This window comes from Python bivittatus, unplaced genomic scaffold (genome assembly GCF_059951505.1).
Source record: "Python bivittatus isolate LINGU-HERP-01145 unplaced genomic scaffold, Pbiv_v1 ctg000070_np1212, whole genome shotgun sequence".
Classification (NCBI taxonomy): domain Eukaryota; kingdom Metazoa; phylum Chordata; class Lepidosauria; order Squamata; family Pythonidae; genus Python; species Python bivittatus.
This window is the reverse complement of record NW_028277034.1, coordinates 45,823,614-45,846,114: the sequence shown is the minus strand read 5'-3', so window position 1 is coordinate 45,846,114 and position 22,501 is coordinate 45,823,614. Positions and strand designations below refer to the sequence as shown.

General features: G+C 38.9%; 1 protein-coding gene across 1 annotated transcript in view; it reads right to left on the bottom strand.

The window, feature by feature from the left end:
- Positions 1–2,213: 2,213 nt before the first annotated feature.
- The window catches only part of GPRIN3 (GPRIN family member 3), a 33,294-nt gene continuing 13,006 nt past the window's right edge, over positions 2,214–22,501 (bottom strand). Inside the window, exon 2 of the mRNA XM_007427389.3 lies at positions 2,214–12,265. Within this exon, the coding sequence (XP_007427451.1) occupies positions 9,849–12,155 (2,307 nt within the window). The 5' untranslated portion in view covers positions 12,156–12,265 and the 3' untranslated portion in view covers positions 2,214–9,848. The remainder of the gene's footprint in view (positions 12,266–22,501) is intronic.

Genomic DNA, 22,501 nt, shown 5'->3' with positions numbered 1-22,501 from the left:
ATACTACAGGTAGAGCATCCTCTGTCATATTGCACTGTTGCCAGAATATAAAAGCTAGCTGCAAAATTAATGCATTTTTAAGTGTGGTATGTTGGAACATGCCATTTGCAGTGGAAAGTCTTTTCTGTGCATGATTCTTTTACACCTTATCCTATACAGGTAGTCCCTGGGTTAAGAACGCCCAGTTTACAGATGACCCATAGTTAAGAATGGAGCATATTGTAGCAAAATTTGAGTTACATACACAATGGTTCAAGTTGATTACACAATGTTACTTATACGGTATTATACAATAATACTGTTCCGGCTTACATACCAATTTGACTTAAGGAATGGAACTTGTTCTTAAACTCGGGACTACCTGTATATATATGTGTGATAAGAGGAACAAGAATGATTCATGTGCTAGGAGGTACTTGCTAGGAGATTGATGTCAGCCTAGCAAGGTAGTCCAGACAGGATGCATGACCAGATGCACTAATTCTACTTTATCATAAGGCTACATTAACAGAAGTTTGCAAGTCTGACAGTACAATTCTCCCCCGTTGCTTTTTCAGCCCAAGAAACACAGGAGGGTCCCTTCTGAGAGGCTTGCCATGCCCCCATTCCTGCTGCGGGCTCAGCTACCTCTTACCCAACCGTTCCCCTGGTTGTAGCTCTTCTCCCTGTCTCCCAAGGACATTTCCACATACCACTACACTGTTTGACCCACTTATCTAGGGTATGGATTGAAACTGTCTACATACAAAGTGTTTGCTCTACTTCTGTGCTATGTTTGTCTCATTGGTGCTGTGGGCTAATGTAGGGCATTAGAGTTTTTTTTTAAAAAAAAAACCCAAGTCAAAACAAAGAAGGCATAAACTGTTTCTCTGAAAGACCAGCATGTCTCAGCGTGAACAGCACCTGAAAGAAACATTTACATAAACTGCATGACTACTTATGTTTCATAATCTCCCAGTGGAACTCTTTTTGATAGTGTGGGTTTCTTTTAATCTAATCCAAGTTTTTTCTGCCCTGATTTATAAGCTGTTAACATAAATGGCTGAAGTTCTGGAAGAAGTCTCATGTATGCACTGTTCTCATGTATTCAATAGGAAGGATCAAGGAAATATTTGTGACCAAAAATGGAAGGCTGTTGTCTCAGCAGTGGATGGCTAAAAAGCCCAGAAGGGCTGCAGCCTTTGTTGAAATAGTCTCCAAGCACCTTTCCTGTGTCCAAACCCATGCACGACAACGGAGCCAGGAGGGAAGTCTGCTCTGCAGAGCACAGCCCATGAAAGCTTTGCTGCTGTCAAAAGAAGACTGGGAAGAAAGAAAATGCCCCAGTCCCCTGCCATATCTGCCTTTTTCCCATCGGTTCACCTTCTCCTAAGGTGTAGGAAATGCAGACCTTACCTTCTTTATTTGAACAACAATATAGTGAAACCAAGCTAATAGAATAGTGGAACCTTCTCCAGTTTTGTAAGATTTGCTTGGAAATTCAATTCAATGACTTCAAATTCCTCCAATTTCAAAGATTTTTCTTTAGCTCGTTCATTCTCCCACTGCCATTTCTGTCTGATCAGCCATCTAAAGAAGATACATTTTCTTTCTGGAGAACTTCTTACAGACACCCAAAGTGATTCACATCACAGGTAGAGAACTTGGTGTACTCTAGTTGTATTCCAGATCCTTTGGACTTCAACTCCCATCAGTCCCTGCCAGCATGGCCTAAGACAAAGGATTGTGGGAGTTGTAGTACAAATCATCTGCCAGTTGCCAATCTCCTGGGGTCTTCAAATTCAGAAAAGGCATGGGGGTTCAGCATCCTTGGGGCTGTATCACTTTTTATATTACCATATCATCCCCACTTTCTTTCCAAATCATAGTAATTAGCAGATTTGAGAAAGTGATATATTTTTATTGGAAAACAACATAATGGAGCATAAACACTCTTCTTTGACAGTATTGCTTCTCCAAATCAATTTAACTCCCAGGGGCATATAAAAAAATAAGCAAATGGAAACCACGTTGAGCTATTCAAGGAAAGACAGGATCTAAATCTAACCAATAAAATGAATGTATAAAATGCAATCACTGTCTTGCCATGTCTTGACCAGTAGGACACAGATTCAAAATCCATTCCCTTGTTTCCAAGTCCAGATTCCTCCTTCAAACCTGGGCTTTTTCTCCCCTATACTTGATCTACAAAGAAACAAACAAACAAACCAGAGTTAATAAAGACATTGTTTATTTATATTACTGTGGAAATCCAAGATGTAAAACAGCAAAATGTGGAACTTCCTCATGGGAGTTGCCCAAACCAATAATATAACTCTGGTATATTATTATAGAACCGGTTCTCACATGCATGTTTTAAAGATAATATCCAAAATAAATGCTACGGTACAGCTTCAAGCTAAAGTTAGCTGTTTGGTATAGCACATCAGTCAGTGATTTTCCCTGTTAATATATAAAAAGAATACAGCTACATGAACGTAAGGCAGCTTTAGCAGCCTAAAAGCCTTCTCATTTTCAGGAGATGGACTGGATCCTTGGCAGGTCAGGTCAGTCGGGTCAAATCCCGGCATAAACCAGATGCTGGGACCGAGTGCTATTAATACTCCAATGTATTGTTAGGCTATGAGTTTGCATTTGCACGTGTTTGTGTCTGTTAGACACAAACATTAGACCCGCTCCAAATCTTTGCACTCAAGAGACTTAAAATTGGGATTTGTCATTGAAAGCCTACTTAAAACAAAATTTCCATCAATTCTGGTTCATCTGTAAGGGCTAGGTATATGTTTGCATTTCTGATGGTTACTTTTAACAGTTTAAATAGAATTTAATGGATAATTTTTATAAGGCAAAAGTCTAACGATTCAGATAATCTTCTAAGACTGCTAAAATGTTCTTGTTGTGATAGAAATGGGTTGTTGATATGAAACTGGGATTTCTTTTACCAACTCTCTGGTCATGAGGAGGAGCAGAAGTGTCTTGGGGTGTGTGTGTGTAGGTGTGCAAAAAAATCAAGAAGATGGCAGGTACCATGCAAAGTGCTGTCCCTTTTTACATTTGTTATTTGACATACATCCCCCACAGATATCCCAGAGGAATTGACCATTGTTAATAATTATTAATACAGGCTACTAAAGCTGCTTATATTCTGAATTCACACAGCAAAGTCCTCAAAAATAAAGAGTAATATCTCATAACATGAAATGTGCTGGTGTTATGGACTTTTGAGGGGAACATCAAGGAGAATCCAGGGCACATTATTGCTCAACAGCAAATGCATTTGGCTTATGTGCCCATTGTATTGTCACTATGAGTCCCAAGTTTTTTTTTTTTCCCTAAAAACACACACATTTATACTATAGGTGTACCCTTATCAATTGCTCTGCCTGTTTACATGAAGTCAAGTACCTGGAAGCTTTGCCTTTAATTTCTTCAGTCATTCTCAGTTCTTAAAATACTTAGGTATCTCTCTATGTATTGGAAACACTATAATTAGAGGTGTTTGGGTTGAATTGCAGAATCTTTAAGACAAATGTTCCCATTTCCTCAAGGTCAAAGAAGTCCATTTTTTTTTTTGTCTTTTTCTTTTTTAAATCCATACTTGGTTTCATCCATTACTGAAAAGCCAGTATTTGTTGTAAAAGAAGAGGGAGGCAAAAGGAGGCATCCAGATTTTGTCGTGCACTTCAAGGCCATCTATATCTGGATATATGTCTTTTGCTGTTTATTTCTTCTATTGTTCTGGCACATTATAAGCAATTCACAGTCATTGGTTTGTAATAAATTTTCACTAGAAAATCTCTTCAAAGTACTCAAGATTCAGAGCCTTATCCTGAAGAGAAAATGTGGAAGAAAATGACAAAAGTTTATTTTACGGATGCCACTTCACAATCCATGGGGACAATTTGGATGAAAACAGTGCATCTGAAGACACAAGAATAAACATTAAGAAACAGTAGGTCTTCTGAATGTGAGACAGCTGCAAAGACATTTTGGTGCCAACAGTATGACAAGAGGTGGTAAGAGAAGTCAAGCATCAACAACTCTTACCTAACAATACCACCAACATTTACTATTATTCAAACAATCCACATAAAGTTCACATTTTGGACAACAGAAGAGTGTCAAGAGTACAGACTTCATCAACAGGACAAATCCCATACATGGCAATTCAGTTATCAAACATTTATCCAGGGTGGAACTGAATAAAAAGGGACAGTTTGGGAAAAGAGCAAAATGTAAAGCTAAGAAGATGTTGAATTAAGCATTCAGTGACTGACTAAATTTGCCAATCGAGACCCCACAAATATTTGAAGACTATATATGCTAACAGAGGCTAAACTATCATAGAGATGTATTGCTTTATTGTGGAAGGAAAACAGGAGACCCTAGGAAGTTGGTGAAGATTGTACATGTCTGCAACTTTCTTCAGATTGCTAAAGCAGGCTAGGAAGAGATCATGTATAGCAATCATATACAAGGTACTTTAAGGATTCCCAAATGCAATGGCATCCATGCCTTTTCTTTTCTTTTTAAAGAAGCTGTTCTTTCTCAGATATCTTCAGATATCATGAAGAAACTGGTCATGACTATAGCTTCACAGAAAAATGTTTACAAGTTAAAAAAATAGAATTTGGGGAAGAAAATTTGGGACAGGATGGAATAGAAACTGGCAGTGTAATACTTAGGAATAGGAGAGTCCCTGTGGTCATTTTGCCCAAGTCCCCACTAACTTGACATGCTGAAATTCTAATAAAACAGTCAGGATCTAACCTTATAATTGCGAATGATTCCTTTTCTGGATACAAAATGCACCATTTATATCTATGACATAACAGAAGGATTGCTATTAAACTGGATCAGGATCAACAAGAAAAAAACAACAACAGTAGGAATAGGAATCCTACCCCTATCTTGTTTCTCAGTTTAGGGGCCAATCCCATTGATTTCAATAACATTTATTGCTGTTGCATACTCTTCAAATTACAATACACAAGCCAGATTTTAGCTCCTTAATGTAAAATTTCCCTCTGCTGCTTTCAAGAAGAACCCTTCCAGATAACTGCTTTTTTACAAATGACTCCTAAAAATCTGGTTCACCTGAAGAATAACACTGATTTACATGGAGGTTGCTAAAATGGCTCGATTTTTTAAAAATCTCTTTAATTATTAAGCACACAAAAGCAGTCAAATTTAATAGAATAAATGAACAAAAGTGACAGCATTATAGCTATAAGAACCTCAGCTCTGTTGGTAACATGGAGAGGCTTATCTAACTTAGTATTCTGTTTCCATCCTGGCCTCCTGTGAAGACGTGGGTGTACTAGCATCCTCTGGCCTGTCTTTTCCAAAAACTGGGGAATTGCCTTCAGTGCTGGAGGGAATATACAGCTGTTATGAGGAGCAGCCAATGATCATGTACTTTTCCATAATATATTACCAACCATAATTTCCATGTTATACTGCATAATTTTATCACCATATAGAACTGTTGTGTTAATGAATCATATCAGCTCAAGATCATAGGAAGCTATTTTACACTACATTTGAGTGTGTGTTTATCTAGACTAGAGTTTCTCAGCCTTATCAACTTTAAGATGTGTGGATTTCAACTTCCAAAATTCTTCAGCCAGCCATGCTGGTTGGAGAATTCTGAGAACTGAAGTCCACACATCTTAATGTTGCTGAGGTTGAGAAACCCTGATCTAGACCAACATTGTCTGCTCTAACTCAAACTGGATCATCAAGGTATCAGCCTTGGAATTTCCCCTATTCTGTATCTAGTATTTCAGCTGATATGGCAGGGATTGAACCCTGGGATTTCTATTAACCACTGAACTTTCTCATATTTGCATAGAGGACCAGATAAAGATACAGTGTAATACATGGACCTCCATTTCCTATTGGTGGTTTGAAGCCCATTTAAGGGAATAGGACCTGACTAAGTTTAACTTTGATCCTTTTGTGAATAAGCAACCGTGTTTTGTGTATATTATAATAAACTGTTTTCTAACATGATGACCTCCAAATGTATAATTTCAAGCCAGCATGAGAATCTTGTGCACATCTATTCAAAAATAAGCCCTATCAAGCTCAACAGGACTGAAACTCAATAAAGTGGGGAGATACTCATCTTTTTTTCCAGGCATTTACGTACCCATTCCCTTTAACTTCTATTTTTTTTTTTTTTTGGCTTTGTCCATATACTTAAGTTATAGATTGCCAGGAGTCACAATGGCTAAAGTCAAAAATTAGATCACACAAATCTTCCCAAAAGGTATCTGTGCAAAATACAATGATAAAAGCTCAGTTCTTTGATTAAAAAATGCAACAGAGCTGTTTTTGTTTGGGTTTATAGTACATCGTTCAAGGAAAGGTTGAAGAACTGGAATGCCTTTCAAGAAATTTCCTGCCATAGCTATTGTGTGTGTTGCCCTGCCAGAAGAGTTTATCATGCTGCAAGACAAACAATAAAGCAAGGCTTGATAAGATGTACATTCCAAAAGCTCTAATGATGATGGTTGAAAGCCCATACACATGATGGTCACAAATGATCACATTTAAGCATATTTTTTTCCATAACAGGGAGGAAGATAATGGAAAACATGTTTTTACATTCATGTTATGGTATAGCTCAGTCCAAAGAAATAATTTTTAGTATTTGATTTCAGCAGAAATGGGTAACATGCATGCTTAATTCCCTACTGAAATCAATGGAATATGGAATTGGTTAAAATCGGGAGAATGGGTGATTACTATTTGTTTCTTTTCTTTCCATTCATTTCTTTCCAAAAAAGGTCTGATTAGAAGCATAGTTTTTCATCACTATTAGGCAGTGGAGCAAACCACCAAAGTCATAAAAATCCCTGAGATTTATGTTGCCTTAAAGTCACTGCCTTTTCAGGGATTCAACTCATTTAAATTTAATGGCCTAGATTACACATCCAATGAAGCTATAATGTTGCTTGTATTTGCCCCAACCTGCTGTTGACCATGTCTTGTCCAATAAATTGTGGTTAAAAAATGAACTTTGTAGTTTATTTACAGAGCCATTTCCTTTAACTTCTATTTTTAGCTCTGTTAGCTTTGTTAGCTTTAATCAATATGTAGAGAAACTTCCAAAACTTTGTTCCATGTTTTACTAAATATATTCCAAGTGGATCTTATTATCATACCATTATATCTGTATTTTTTTAGAGATAATTTTCTGTGCAGGTGATATTGGATATTCAAGCTGTTTTGGTTAATGGACCTCTGAGCAAAGATACATAATTGGGGAGGAGGGAATGGAATTGGAGGATTAATGAAATTATACCAGAGCTTCCTATTATAAGCAACATAGGGTTTCTACCAAATTGGAAATAATTTTGGCTGGGATCTTCTTCTCTTACTCTTACAGTGCAATAACATTTATAATACAATAATATTTGACATTACAATGTTATGCCTTCCTTCCTGACATGATGGCATTTCTGTATTTTTACAAGCCATGGAACTGTAGTGGGGATGATGTCACAATGATGTCATAATGAAAAGGAAAGGAAAACATTCCAACACAGAAATTACACTTTTGGCAGCAGTCATCTATTTCTCTCAGCTTGTAGTTTCGCCCTGAAAATTTTATCGGACAGACTTTTGACTGGAAATTATTGATTTTGTACCTGAAATCTTATCTACTTTGCTTAAGTAGACTCTGCTACAGAGTCTCAGTTTGCAACTTCTGATCTTGGAAAAAACAAACACCACCACCACTGAACAGTATTATTAGAATTACCATGATTAAAAATTCTGCTTTTCTAAAATGGTGAGGTAACGTCTGGACAATGATATGGACACTGTGATCAAAATCTCCCCTGTATTTTTCTTTTTCAGCTTAACCTCCAGAGCTCTGTTACACAACTATAGCTATTGAACCCTTTTGTGGGGTACAACTACTAGTTTGTAGAAGCTAGGCTGTAAGACTGCAAACATTTTCAGAACTGGGATAAAACCTGTTTATATGAGTACATCCTACTATGTGCAACTGAGACCCTTTCCACATCTTATCTTGATGAACATGCATCCCCCTGCTACCCCTGGTAATTCTGGGAACTGAAACTGGCAATGTGAATGATAATATCACCTCTCTATTTGATGGACTCTCTAGTTTATCCAGTTTAAAGATTTAAAAAAAACACAAGAAGGAAGAACACAGGATAGGTTGAAGTTACCCATCAGCAGTTAAAATCCAGCCAGTAAATGGAGCATACTCCAAAGTCACACATGATCACAACCTTTCTCTATTCTGCTGAATTGTATTATATTTCTCTTTCAGTTATAGCAGCTGTTTTTACATTAGCATCTGTATTTATAAATTGGCCTGTGCATCACATTTTTGGTGACACGCATAAGTGACCATCTTAGAACTGAAGCTAGAAACAGCTGTTTGCCCACAAATACCTCTAGGAACATCTACAGAGAAATACTATGCTGAAATATATATATATATATAGCCAACTGCAGTACTCAGCTTAGCAGTAACAATCAACACAAGGGTCCAGGCACAGCTTCAAGCATGACAAATAGTCAGGGACTGGTGCTTTTGTACCAAGGAAAATACAAACAGGAGGGAGAGAGCAACCCTTATCTCCTTTCTCAAACAAGATAAAAGCCCTTGTTCTAGAACAGCTTTCTCCAAACCCTGAACACTCAAAATGTTGGAATCTCAACACCCAGGATTTCTAATCCAGTGCACCTGGAGGGCACAAAATATTTGGAAAGGCTAGAATATGCAGCAATGTCATAACTCTGCATGAGAAATTAAACCAGTGACCAGTAAGTTCCTGGTTCACTGTACAATGATTTGAAAATTTTTCTGTAAATGCAATTGTTTTCCCCTCAGACAAAACAAGCAGTGGCAGGAAACAGACAGACAATATCTTTGCAGCAGGCAAATCTTCACCTTCTTAATAGGCTGGAAGTATGCGCATGAAGAAACTGTAAAAGATTCTACCGATTCTTAATTTCCCCAATCCACTCTAAATTTCCATCCACTTCATTTTCTTTAATATTATATGAAGTGTGTGTGTGTGTGTGTGTGTGTGTGTGTGTTCATCCATTCTCTGAGAAAGAAATCATTAGAGAATACAAGGCACAAAAGAAAAAAGAAAAATCAACATGTGAATGAATACACACAAGTCCCAAATTCTTAGAGAAAACGTGTCTCTGAACCATGTGCGTAGTTAGAGACTTATGTTCCTTTCATTTGAGACTAAGCACCAATGGCCTACAGAAAAACTCGACTGGAAGGGTTTGGGCACTAAGTCCTGTATGTTATGTATAGATGAGTCTCAACTTTATTTATGTAGTTAAGAAAACACCACTCCTTTTATCTACTTGAACACAGCCCAACTTTCTCTCTTTCCCCCCTTAGCTTGGGAATGTTTTGCTACATTATCTCATGAAAAAAATAAAATAAAATAAAACAGTCTATTTAAGATCTAGTCACATAGCTTTAGATTTTAAAAAATAGTCCCAAGCCATCCCTCTCTTCCTGTCTAAAGCTACTTGGCTTCTTCAGTTACTTATGTAAACTGACAGTTCTGAATTGTGCTTCACTAAGTGCTCATATTTTATTTGGCAACTGACTGGGGGCTTCTACATGAACATGAGTGTTCCATGTGCCATTTGCAGAAATTAGATGGATGAAGATGTGTTAACTAGTGGGAATAAAATATACTGTCATAATTTCCTCTCCCCTGAACCCTGCATCACTGTATTAGAATCTCAGATTTCTATAGAGTTCCTTGTACCAGTACACAAACGCTCACAAATGGATGCGTTGGTTTCCCACCCTCATTCCTGATTTTTTTTCAGTCCAACACAGAAGAAGCAGCAGGGCGAACACAGCAATTTGGGCGTCGAAAATTCTGCAGCATGGAATGAAAAACATTGTGATGCCTCCCTTTCAGTTTTTTATTTGAAGATGAATCTGAAGAAATTGATTTACGGGCCTGGGAGCTTTGAGCCTTAATCAGTTTTTCATGCTCTCTGATCTGCCTCTGCAAGTGGTTCTGGATAGCAATTCCCAATGATTCTGGATCTAGGGATGCTCCATAAACCTCCCAGGTCATGCCCTGTTCATCCCATACAACATCCCTGACACGCTTGGATTGCTTCAGATGTACTTTAGCCTCAGCAGTGACAGCCTTGGATCTTTTCTTCTTTTCACCAAGGCTTGGTGTGGGACTTGAAGAAGTAGGAGCAATTGGTACATCAAGCACTGGACCCTTCTGGATTTCATCATTTTTGATTCCTACAGCAGGGGCAAAACATCTACTCATCTCAGATGCTGGATTCTGATTGACCAAAGTTTCTGCCTTGGTATCCCCAGCATCCATATCCTGCTTGCTTTCTGCTACAACTGCAGCACTCGTTGTTTGGGAGCCAACAGTAGACCCTGTCTTATTCATCTTCTGTTCTTCAGGTTTGAGATGGACCTTTCCTTCTCTCTTTGGATTTACATCAATGGAGAAACTAGGCAAATCCATCTCAAAGTTACCAACAGTCTTGATTTGCAGCTGTTCCTCCTGATGGGTCCCCTCAGTATCCACAGTGTTGACTACAGCCTTGGCTTGTTCAGATGTTCTGTGACACAAGGGAGAATGATTTCCTTGGAGTGTAAAGGGCTCAGAGTGCTGACATTTGCTGTCACTTGCTGGGACTGAAAAACATGGAGGTAGTTTAGTATCAAGGTTTGTAGGCTGCTGGGTAGACACAGGCTGATTACTAGGACTGACACTAATTTGGTAAATGGGTCTTGTTTTCTGCAAAACTGAACTGTCTGACAGTTGCTGTGCAACATCACTACTATTTTTAGCCATGTCTGTCATTTCCACTTCTATCCTCTTGGCCAACATTTCTTGAGAATTATCAGATGCCAGTGGACACATCCCTTCTGCCTTATCTGATGAAACTGAGCAGATTGGATCATGTGTGTTTGTGAGGTTCCCCTGAAGTTTGACAGTAGGATTTCCCAGCGATGTATCTACTATAGCTGGTATTTGAATATGGACCTCATGCGTGACACCAATAGATGGAGGTGTTTGGACAGGTGCTGCAAAGTCATCAATTATTTCAGGTTGCTCTTTCCCTCTAGCTCCCATGTAAATAATGTGCAACTGATCTTGGTCCTGCTTTGCCTCAGAAAACATGTTCTCTCTTAAGAATGCAGTCAAGATACTTGGACTGGTAGAAGCTGACTTGCTTTCCACACTAGCTACAGCCTGAACCTCAGCATCTTGATGAGTTCTGCTTATTGCCTCCACATCTACAGTTCTGTCCTCAGGCTTTACTGTCATTGTACCTGTGTCTTTGAATTTGGAGAGCTCTGGTACTACCTTTGCTGTAGGCTCATAACTACATGAAGGCTCTGTAGTGCTCTCAGGGTTCAATTCGGGTACAGTCTGTGGCTCAGTCTTAGGACAGATATTTGCATTCTTTGTACCCAATTCTGTTTCCACACAAACAGGGGCTTTCAGACTGAGACTCAACTCATCTGTTGAAACCAAGACTTGATTGTTTTCAGAGACAATAATTTCATCCACATTTTCCTTCCCTGCAGGAGCTGCTTGCTGGATATCAGAATAAATAGGAGGAGAAGGAAGAATAGAGTAATCCTTGGATTTGCTCTCCACAACATCACAATCTCCTCCAGAGAGCGTGGTTGTCCTTTCACTTACATTATAAGATTGTCCACTACCATTTTGAATATTTTTGTTAGCCTCCTGGATAGGAGACACTTTAACTGCGCTATGCATTGAAGTGTGGTCTTCAAGTGTTGGGGCTTGGACTTTGGCTCTGAAGCCTTCCTGCTTAGCATAACTTACTGGTTCTGGAGCTGCTATGCTGCCTTCTTTGGAAGAGCTGAAGGACCCAGGAGAAAACATGTCTGGACGCTTGGTGTCATATTCACAATGCCACTCACTCTTTGGAACACTGGCTTCTCTGCCAGAGTTCACTTCAAGCAAGCATTCTTCAGAAGGCTGGTCCTTGGCAGTAAAAGCATATCCATTACTGTTGCTTTCTATGCTTGCCTGCTTGCACTGGTGTTTAGGAGATTCTTCAGCTGTGACCAATGAAAGCTTAGTAGATCTCAGTGGATCTTGTACGGTCCCCATGGAAATGTAACACGGTACAAATTCCAGGCAAATTCACGCAGTGTCAGTTACAAATTCTTTCTAAAATATGCTCAGACTGAAAGAATACAGACAACTCTCTTTGCATCAATCTGTTAAAAGAAAAAGACATAGAAGCACATTAATAATATGTTCAGATAAAGATAATTTAGTGTAAATTTTGAATGAAGACTATGGACTGTATCAGACAAGGAGGTCTGCTGTCTCTTGATATTAACCTAGCTGTAAGGTTAATTTAATGCCAGGGGAATAGAAATATTGTACTTGTAAAACCATCAAACAATGTTTTAGATGGAACTCCCACAGAAAAATGCAATACAAGTTACAGGATTCTGGGCAGATCACAAGATCGTATTAATCTGCCAATATTACAGAAGCGACTCTGATGCAAAGAGGTGCGAATGTATGTCAAGCATACAAGGCCAGAACTTACATACAGACAATAATGATCAGAGACAAGAAATTAACCTTACAGACAGAAAATAAAGAATAATTTTGGCATAATGCTAATTAGACATTAAGCGACATCTGCCTAAGTAACAGTTCTGCGAATCAGGACTCTTTCTCTCTGGTTCACTTTTATTGGTTCTTCGCTTGGGATTTTCTGGGATTTCCAATTTTAAAATATAGTCTGAAGAAGAACAGTCTCGGCTCTCCCTCTCCAGCATGACACACACTCTTAACTCCATAAACAAAGACTTTTGCTACGTAGCAGAAAAGGAGCGTTGTTTGGGTAGTTGACCTGGGTATGTCCCTGTGAATTATGTGGATTCCAACCCACGTGAGTGAATGTGGATTCAGAATATTTACAGTTTGCCTGTTGCTGATATTCTGGAATGTGGTGAGAGCACAACAGTGTCCTACAAGCTTCGCAAAAGGAAATGGAAATTAGGCTGTGTTTATATGTAGATTCATAGTTGCATCATAGTGACTTGAGCATATAAAACCAGCATTATTATTCAGAACATATTGCTGACTCTGCTTGATGAGCAACTCTTGAGAAATGGAAGTCACATGGGCCCTTTGCTGATCACTATTACTAAACATATGAAGGTGGACCGAATTAGACTCACCCATCTTGCTTCCTCTGTGGGTGTGTATGTGTGTGCACGCGTGTGTGCCTTTGAATCATTGTTGACTCCTGGTGACTGCCTGGACAAATCCCTGCAGTTTTCTTGGCAAGATTCCCAAAAGGGTTTGCCATTGCCTCATTCCTTGGGCTAAGAGAGAAGGACTGGCCCAAAGCACCGAGCTGGCTTCGTGCCTAAGGTAGGACTAGAACTCATGGTCTCCTGGTTTGTAGCTCAGTGCCTTACCCACCACACCAAACTGGTTCTCATCTTGCCTGGTGACTAGTTGTGTATTTCAAACCTTTTCATAAGCTGATAAATGGAGGCATTCTGAACCATGCTAAATGGCTAATTCATCAGCAGTTAATTAACATATTCTAAAACATAGGCTTTTAAAGCCAAAAGATTTCAGCTATATAGAAGGAACAAATTAATTCAAGAGCATTTTGAAGAACTGACACCCAAATTTGTACACCTTCTTTTTCTGTTCTTCCATTTTCCTTTTACACTTTGTCCATTCAGTTGTGCAACAGGATGCTTTGTTTATAGTGTGATGTATTTTATGTTTATAGTGTGAAGTACTAATAATGATTATTAATAATAATAAAAATTGGGGAAAGGGGAGCAGCCTAGTTGGCAAAACTGCAAAGTCAGTCTCAATGAAAAAAAGGTATCAAAAGCAAAACACAAAATAAAATTAAGCAAAAATCCAGAATTGCAAGATGAAGCAAGATTTACAGCCTAAGATTTATAATATCTTTTTGAGGGGATGAGATGAGAGGGATTGCCTCTGGAACAGCTGAATTAAAACATGCATTTTATGACTAACAGGTGTGCCTGCAGGGTATAGTAAAAAGTCAAGATGGCAGCCACGATGATGTCATTGAAGCTCTGCCTGTGTTTATGTGTATTTATTTTTAAATGACTTTCATCACACCATTGTGGTTGCGGACATGCCTGATAACTAAGATTTTCTAGCTTCATAAAAAGCAAACCATTCTCATAGAACCTCTATGTCCTGCCCACCTTATTCAAAACAGCAATTAGTCAATTAGAGCAAAAAAAAAACAATTAGACATTCTTAAAACGTTCTTGATGGAAGCATTACCTGAAGTCTTGGGCAATTTTTATGTTTCTTCCAATGACTAGACATCAATCCCCTTAGGGCTGAAAAAAGGAATTACTGTAATTATTTACTTCCTAAGACTCAGCTGGTCTTAAATATATAAACAGCTGGAGCTTGAAGACCACACGCAGTGTTATTAAAACTGGTATATAGAACCATTTCACTCTGAAACAAAACATTAAATTCCCTCAAAGTCCTCATTTATCTATTTGATAACTGTCAAGGAAGTAAAGCAGAATATTCTATGGGGTTGGCAGTCAGATCCAAAGCAGGCCAATCAACAGTGTTCTACAGTCTGCAGTCCTTCACTCCCTCATTACATATATGCAGCTGTCAGCTTAGCAGTTGCCAGTGAAAGCTGCACGCCAAGCATTCTAGGAACAGGAGATATTAGAGGAATGTCTAAAACTCCATAGTTTGGCCAAAATAAAAAGAGGTTCCTTTTAAGCACCGAAACTTAAAAGCATAATACGAGTATGATAAAGGCATATGCAATGGGTGCTAGCATGTCAAGAAGGTTCCTGTCTTAGTAACGGAAATGTTTGCATTATATATTTAATTTTTTTTTTTATCCTGCCTTTTTTATTTTCATAAATAACTCAAGGTGGCGAACATACCTAATACTCCTTCCTCCTCCTATTTTCCCCACAACAACCACCCTGTGAGGTGAGTTGGGCTGAGAGAGAGGGACTGGCCCAAAGTCACCCAGCTAGCCTGAGGTGGGACTAGAACTCACAGTCTCCTGGTTTCTAGCCTGGAGCCTTCACCACTAGACCAAACTGGCTCTATTATTATTATATAGAGCCCCTCTTCAGTCTTAAGCAGTAGTGTCTTTACAGAAGAAATACACCAGGTGAAAGTGTTTATCGCTTGCTTTGTAGCTCAATGGTGGGCCAGCAAAATATACTCCAGAAGCTGGATGCTGTCTATATCCTCAACTACCTTACCACAACAATATAGAGAGGAAGGAAGCACATTTTATTTATTTGTTTGTTTGTTTGTAAAAATTATATTTATGTACTGCACTTGTTCATAAAGTCCTTAAAAAATTCCCAAGCAAGGGAATTCCACATTTGGAGTGTTGACACAGATAATGCCTGCCCCTGTTGCTACCAACATACTATAATTTCTTTTTTGGTAAGAGATTCCACTTTCATTATTTTCTTCTTAAGGCAATTGAGATTTTAGAAGAAAGCAAAAAAAGTTGCAACTATAAAAATGGCATGTTTAAAAGCTGCCCTGCCTTTCCAGATGTGAGAGCACACATGCTATTAATGCCGATATGTAAACATGCTTCCTCCGGGGGATAGGCTGGCATTACTATGACTGACTGATGATATAATAAATCTTGTTTACTTTTGACACATCTGTCAGCTTGCTTTCTTACAGAAATATGAATGAACTGGAACCCTTAAGCACTCAGACATGTGTCCTTTGTTGCATAGATTTGATTTGCTGAATGAAATATGACACAATGATAATACCATATCTTAGCTTTCCTTATTCCAAATATGTCCAACATATGAAATAAGAGCCAAATTACAACAGAAACACAGCAGAATATGCATCTCTTAATATTTTTCTTAAGAATACAAGATATGCTAATTTGACCAGAATCTGGTTTCCCCCTTACATAAACCACCTGCCTTGTCTAAATTATATTCCCATTCCAAAATGCTAGTAGTTTATGAATATTTATTTATGACAGTGTTTCTCAACCTTGGCAACTTTAAGCTATCTGGACTTCAACTCCCAGAATTCCACAGCATGCTGGCTGGGGAATTCTGGGAGTTGAAGTCCACACAGCTTAAAGGTATGTCTGATGGAATGTTTCTGGAGGAAGCACTCAGAACAATAGCGTAGCTCCTACAGTAGACTGCTGCTCCAGCCCAGTTTGTATACACATTTGCTTTCAAATGAAAGTAGAAAATCTCAACAATTCTTACAACACATTGATTCCCAACCTGCAATCCAGGGTCAAAATCACAAGTTGCTGGCATTTCTGCTCAGAATCTTGCATGATTTCAGGCAAGAATACCAAAAGTTCATACTATGGGATGACCTAACAACATTTGAGATATTTTAATTAAAAAAAGACACATGCCTTTTGTAGCATTTTGGACTCCCGTGGAAGCCATGGGGCCTTCAGATGCTACATTACTGTTTCCTGGTTCATGTAGTATTTCTTATGAGTTTTCTATGACAGTATTGTGATCCAACTAAAGGAAAAAGTTAGGAATCACTGCTAAAATGACTTCTCCACCTCTTGCTTTTTTGGTCATTAGATATACTGTAACACACACACACTACACACACACACACACACACACACACACACACCATCAAAGGATAAAACAGGTCCTGAAGAACAAGATCCACACCATCAACATGTATGCCCTGCCAGTCATCAGATACCCTGCCAGTATAATGAGCTGGCCAAAGGAGGACATAGAGGATGCTGATATGAAGACCCAGAAGCTCCTCACAATGTACAGAGTTTTCCACCCCAAGTCCAACACACAGAGACTGTACACCAGCTGGAAAGAGGGTGGGCAGGGTCTGGTGAGTGTCAAAACCACTGTCCTGGATGAAACCCAGAGCATCCATGAATACATCAGTAAGATGGCACCCAAAGATGAGCTGCTGAGAGAATGCCTGAGGCAGCAGCAGACATGGGAGGAAGTTCAAGCAGAGGAAGTGCCATGGCAAGACAAGACCCTGCATCGATAGAAAGCTGAGATGGCTGACAATGGGAAATCCTACCAGTGGTTGGAAAGGGCTGGACTAAAGGACAGCTCTGAGGCACTGATCAGTAAAGCCCAAAGTGGTCCCAGTGGTGACAGGAGCACTCGGGGCTGTGACTCCTAAGCTGGGAGAGTAGCTCCAACAGATCCCAGGAATAAGATCAAAGCTCTCTGTCCAGAAGAGTGCAGTGCTAGGAACAGCTAAGATACTGCACGGAACCCTCAAACTCCCAGGCCTCTGGTAGAGGACCCAAGATGGAGGAAGACACATAACACCCATATGGGTGAGAGAGGATAGGTAGGTAGGTAGGTAGGTAGGTAGGTAGATAGATAAGTTCTGAGGAAACTGCTCTTCCATTTATCCAGTTATGAGGGTTAGTAAGGCCCAGCTTTTCTATTTTTGTTTCAACTGAGTTACATTCTCATAAAGCTAATTAGCACACTAATTTAATCATGAGCTGCATGTTTCTTAAAATGAGATTCTCTCATTTAATGAGAGAAATGCTGAAGAAGGCATACCCATAATGGTACACAGGCAAGTTCTATAAATAAGATTTCTTATCATCGCTCATAAAATAGACCTCAACTTGATAAGATCATGGGCATATTCACTGTGAAACAGCAAATATAACTCAGCTGGAATGTTTAAATCTTGTTTTGACCCAGTTCTGGCAACTGGCCAGAAAGTAATAATCAAGTTAAACAACATTACCAAAACCCATTAGCTCCTATTTTATCAAGCCTCAATAGACAATGCATACAAACCCAGGAGTCCAGGTTTCAAAAAAACAATTGTTCATTGTATTTGTTCATCTTCGGATGGTGTTCAAAGTACAGGTCTTTCTTTTGTAAGGTGCACAATATTTCTTGCCAAAATCTAAACCTGTTATCCAACACCACCAACAGATTTCTTTTTCTTTCTGAGGTAAAAGGAAAGGGATACGGTTTGCAAGTACACACAGTAAATAAATCAAACAATACCCGAACAAAGCAACAACTATGAATGTTATTTGGGCAAAGATTGTTCTCATATCTATAGTTCTGGTCACCCCAGGACAGCCACTATTTGTTGGCTGAACCATGAGACTTCTTGTTTGCATAAAACTCAGCTATGGTTGCCCATCAGTTAATCTGCACCATGTTTTTTACTGTCTGAACTTAGAGGACTAATGAAAAGGCAGCCCTTGTTGGATACAAAATTGCACTGTTTGATGACCAAAGAGAGAGAGAGAGAGGGAGGGAGAGGGGGAGAGGGAGAGAGAGGGAGAGAGAAGAATACCAAAAGTATATTTCCTGACCAATTATAGCGGACAACCTCTAAAGGTCTCCCACAATTTCAACTTGATTCCTGGTAATTATTAACTTTTCCATATTGTTTTCTTAGGAACAGTATTTGAAGGAGATTGTACTTCATGGAGCTCTGAAATGGCAGTTATGAAACTGAAGGACACAGAAAAAATCCATACCAGTTATCACCACCCATAAACATTTAACAAATTGAAAATTTCTGAATTCTACCTTAAGTCTCAAATCCCAATTATTTGTTCTAATGTAGCTGTGTATCAGATATTCATAGCTGTATCTTGTGGTCCTGAGTAAATATCTTTATCATCAATTTTAAGCTTACAACTGACAAAAGTGATACGTGATTAATTCACTTTTTGTCACTGATTTAAGAGGCTTGGCTGTTTGTATAAGTTTTGAATTGCACTAATATAAAATGTAGTTGGTTTGTTTTGGGCTTACTATGTTGCACATTGGGCAAAACAGTTTATTAGAATAAATTGTCCAAGCTACAATGTTAAAAGTAAGCTGTTTAATTTTGGGAAGGTTCCATGGCATTAAAGAAGTTTTGTTGAAGTAGTTTATTCAGAATACAGGCAACACTATCTTAAACAATGGCTAAATATATTTATGCACAATTGTTCAATGGGGTTCAAAGAATCTTGTAACAATATGTCCCTGAGTTCCATCTTTAGAAGACAGCAATGGACAATTTCAGGCAACAAAATCAGAAAGCTAGGAAGTGCCTCAGCGTTCATCTAATTGAATACTGTGCTCACTGCACAAAATCCAATACAGTGTACAAACACAGTAGTTCTGACATGTAGCCATCCAAGATCTGCTTTCAATTCCTTCCTTCAGGATTGGACATTTCTTCAAATGGTGAGCTAAAATCTACTTCTCTGCAATTTCTACCCACTTCCCTTTGCAGCAAAACAGAGGACTTCTGAATGTCCCTGTGGACAGTAAAATGGGATACAAATCAAAATAATGTATAAGTAGTCTACAACTCATACACCGTATGGGCTAGATGGCTTGCGAACAGCCTTAACATTAATAAGTGAGAATGTAATCAATCCTTCCAAACGTAACTGGATTATAGCCATTTACCACCATAATGACTAGTGTGCTAATAGTAAGGTCTCCTTTTCACTAGAGATTGGATTGTTACATTCTTTTTTTTTTTCTTTTTGGCCATTAGAAAATTCCTTTTAAATGATATTTTCACATAAGGAAAATGATTCCTTGAAGATGTCTTGATCCCAACTAACTCAAAAGCTATGTCAATATTGTGCATGGAGGAAAATGAAAGGCAAACAGCTCAACAAAAGTAGTTTACAACAACCTATTTTTGACCCAAACACTGCAGTGTGATGACATCTCTAAGATCAAAACACAAGTGTGAGTGAGGGGGGTGCAGCATTCTGGTATTTGTTCAGTTTGCTCCTCAGAGCCACACAGAGATTTCCTGGAGAGAAGGGTTGTGAAAAATGTTTAGAATTTGAACTTGTTTAATTAGGAACAAACTCCTTGAGACTGCAAAATGGGACAGCCCAACCAGTCCAACTATTGCTTCAGGCTCAAAACAGCTCCATCTCAAGTGTCAAACATTCTGTTTTGAGCTTAAACTTTAAATACCACAAATTGATTGCATTGCTACTTCAGACAGCAGAAATAATGTTTCGTGTGCTGTCAGCGGTATGAATTACCTGCAGAATGGTTAACCCCCTTGCCCTACCCATTTTTACTTTAGAACCTTACTTTGGTTTTCATCTGTAAACAGGGACTAAATGATGGGGCTGAATCTGCCAAAGTCACTTTGAAGATAAAAATCAATAACGTATACAAAATGCTCAAATGTTCATTGCTTTTATGATGATGGAAGGCCTTGAGGAAGTTAATAAAATTGCTATGGAAGGAAGAGATTGGTTCCCTTTTTGTTTGGGAACCTAAATGCAGGATTTAAAATCTGAACAATTTTGACCTTTGCAATCTATTGCATAAAAGGGATGGGTGGCGGAGTTGGGTTCTCTATTTCGTTGTGTCTCAATGACTGTGAATGTTGGCATGGTGTAACGGAGAAAGTACAGGCAGGGGGAAACCCAGGTTCAAACCCATGGGTACTGTGTGGCATGAATACATAAAACTAAGGCAACATTTCTTCATGCTTTGCAAAGAATGTGGTAAAAGCAAGCCTAAAAAGCAGCTGAATTATATCTCCAGAACCAGAGGATTAAAAAAAAGAGCTATAAAAGTCTAACTAATCCATTCTCCCCATCACAGCACAAACAGAAGAACTGAAGCGTCATGTGAAAAGCAGTGGCTGTGTTTCTAAAAGAATACCCATCAGTGCCATGCGCAAAGTATGCATTATGAATGAAAGTGCCACCATACTGCTATGTGTATCCAAAGAAATATTTGCTTGTCTGACTTTCAGCTTCTGTCCAGACAGAGCAGCCAGTGAGAAACAGAGCACCTGTATATCCTTATTCCATGCGTCCTTTCAACCAGCTGTACACATTTAAAGGAGGGATATTTTATCTATAGAAAGTTCAAGTTTCATTTCCAGGAACATTTTGTTTAAAATTCTTCAGGAACCTGAACCTTGCCCAGGATCTTTGCTACTGGCAATCAGAGAAGACAATATGTAGGTGCCGCTACATATCTGTCCAGTATTTGGACCAGAAATGAAGACCTGTCGGCAAATTAAAAAACATTCTGCATATATTTGGGTGACAGCAACCAATCCAGATGATGCTGTTTTGGTAAACCAATGTGGGAACCCTCAACTGATACATCAGCATATTGTGTGCATCTTCTAAAGCTTTTAGAACAAGCCTGCCCAAGTCATGGTAGGCCCTGCAAACTGGAGTCCAGGGAACCTGCAGAGCGCTTCACCCTCCCCATTTCGAATCCAGTTTTTCCAGTCTGTAAAGCTGCAGTTCTTAATAAGCTACTTTTCAAAGGTGATGGGTGGACATGGTGAAGGGGGTGGGCACAAGGTATGCACAAGTGCCATTTGCATGCTCGATTGTTTTAAAACAGAGGAAGCAAAAGGACTGTGGAGCAAAGGGGAGGGAGAAGGCATCACCTTGGTTTTTTTTCCTAGGTCTCTACAAAACATAGGGAAATGTAACAATGGTTAAAAATGTAATTAACCACTGTAGCTGCTGCTGTGAACATGAAAACATATTTTTAACTATTATTAGCTTGTATTATTTTTAGAACCACATTTCATGATTAAAAACAGAGTGGGATGTGCAGAGGGTTATGAAGATGTGATCTACCAGAATCTTAGAGAAGGACAATCAGGGCCAGTTTAAGGAACTGTGGTCCAATTCAACATCGGATTTGGAGGTTTCCCATCATACAGCTCTAGATAAACACAATAGATTGATTCATTCAAGATGAGACATTAAAAGTAGTTGTTCAAAATGGAACACTCCTAGAACCCAAACTAAACATTAAGATGCATGTAGGAGAAATGAACTGGATTTGAAAGATACCACACAGTAAAATCCTGTTTAAGGCTCCATTGGCTCGTTCTACCTATTGACTAATGTGGAACTATGTTAGCCTAATGAGTGGACTTGCATGCCCCAGAGGCTTGTGGGCCTGAAAAGAACGCAAAGCACTCAGGATGGAATGACCCGAAGATGGCAGCTATAATCTCTTTGCTTGCCCAGACCTTGCATCAACCTGGGCTTTGTTCAGCCCCCCCCCCGCTTTTTTTCAGAGTGATGATCCCCATATTAATGGACAGAGGGACAGAGAAGGGACTAAATAACAACAGTTTGCCTAGGACTAGCTCATGACAGCAGATGGTGGCCAACCTCTGCTGAACTCATAAAAGGTAAGAAAGATCTGATCTGATGGGTTCTTGGTTGGGAGGCCAAAGGAAACCTAGACTGTAGGCTACACTGTGAACTTGAAAGAATATCCCAGAGGAAAGTAATTGTAAATTCTCTCCATATTGTTGCAAGAACACCATTCAGTTTGAGGGAGACTTTATCTTCAAGACTAGCTGAGGAATTCATATTTAGAAGTAAGATCTGAACTGTGTTTATTCACATCAAATTATTCTCCATGTTCACAGGTGTTAAA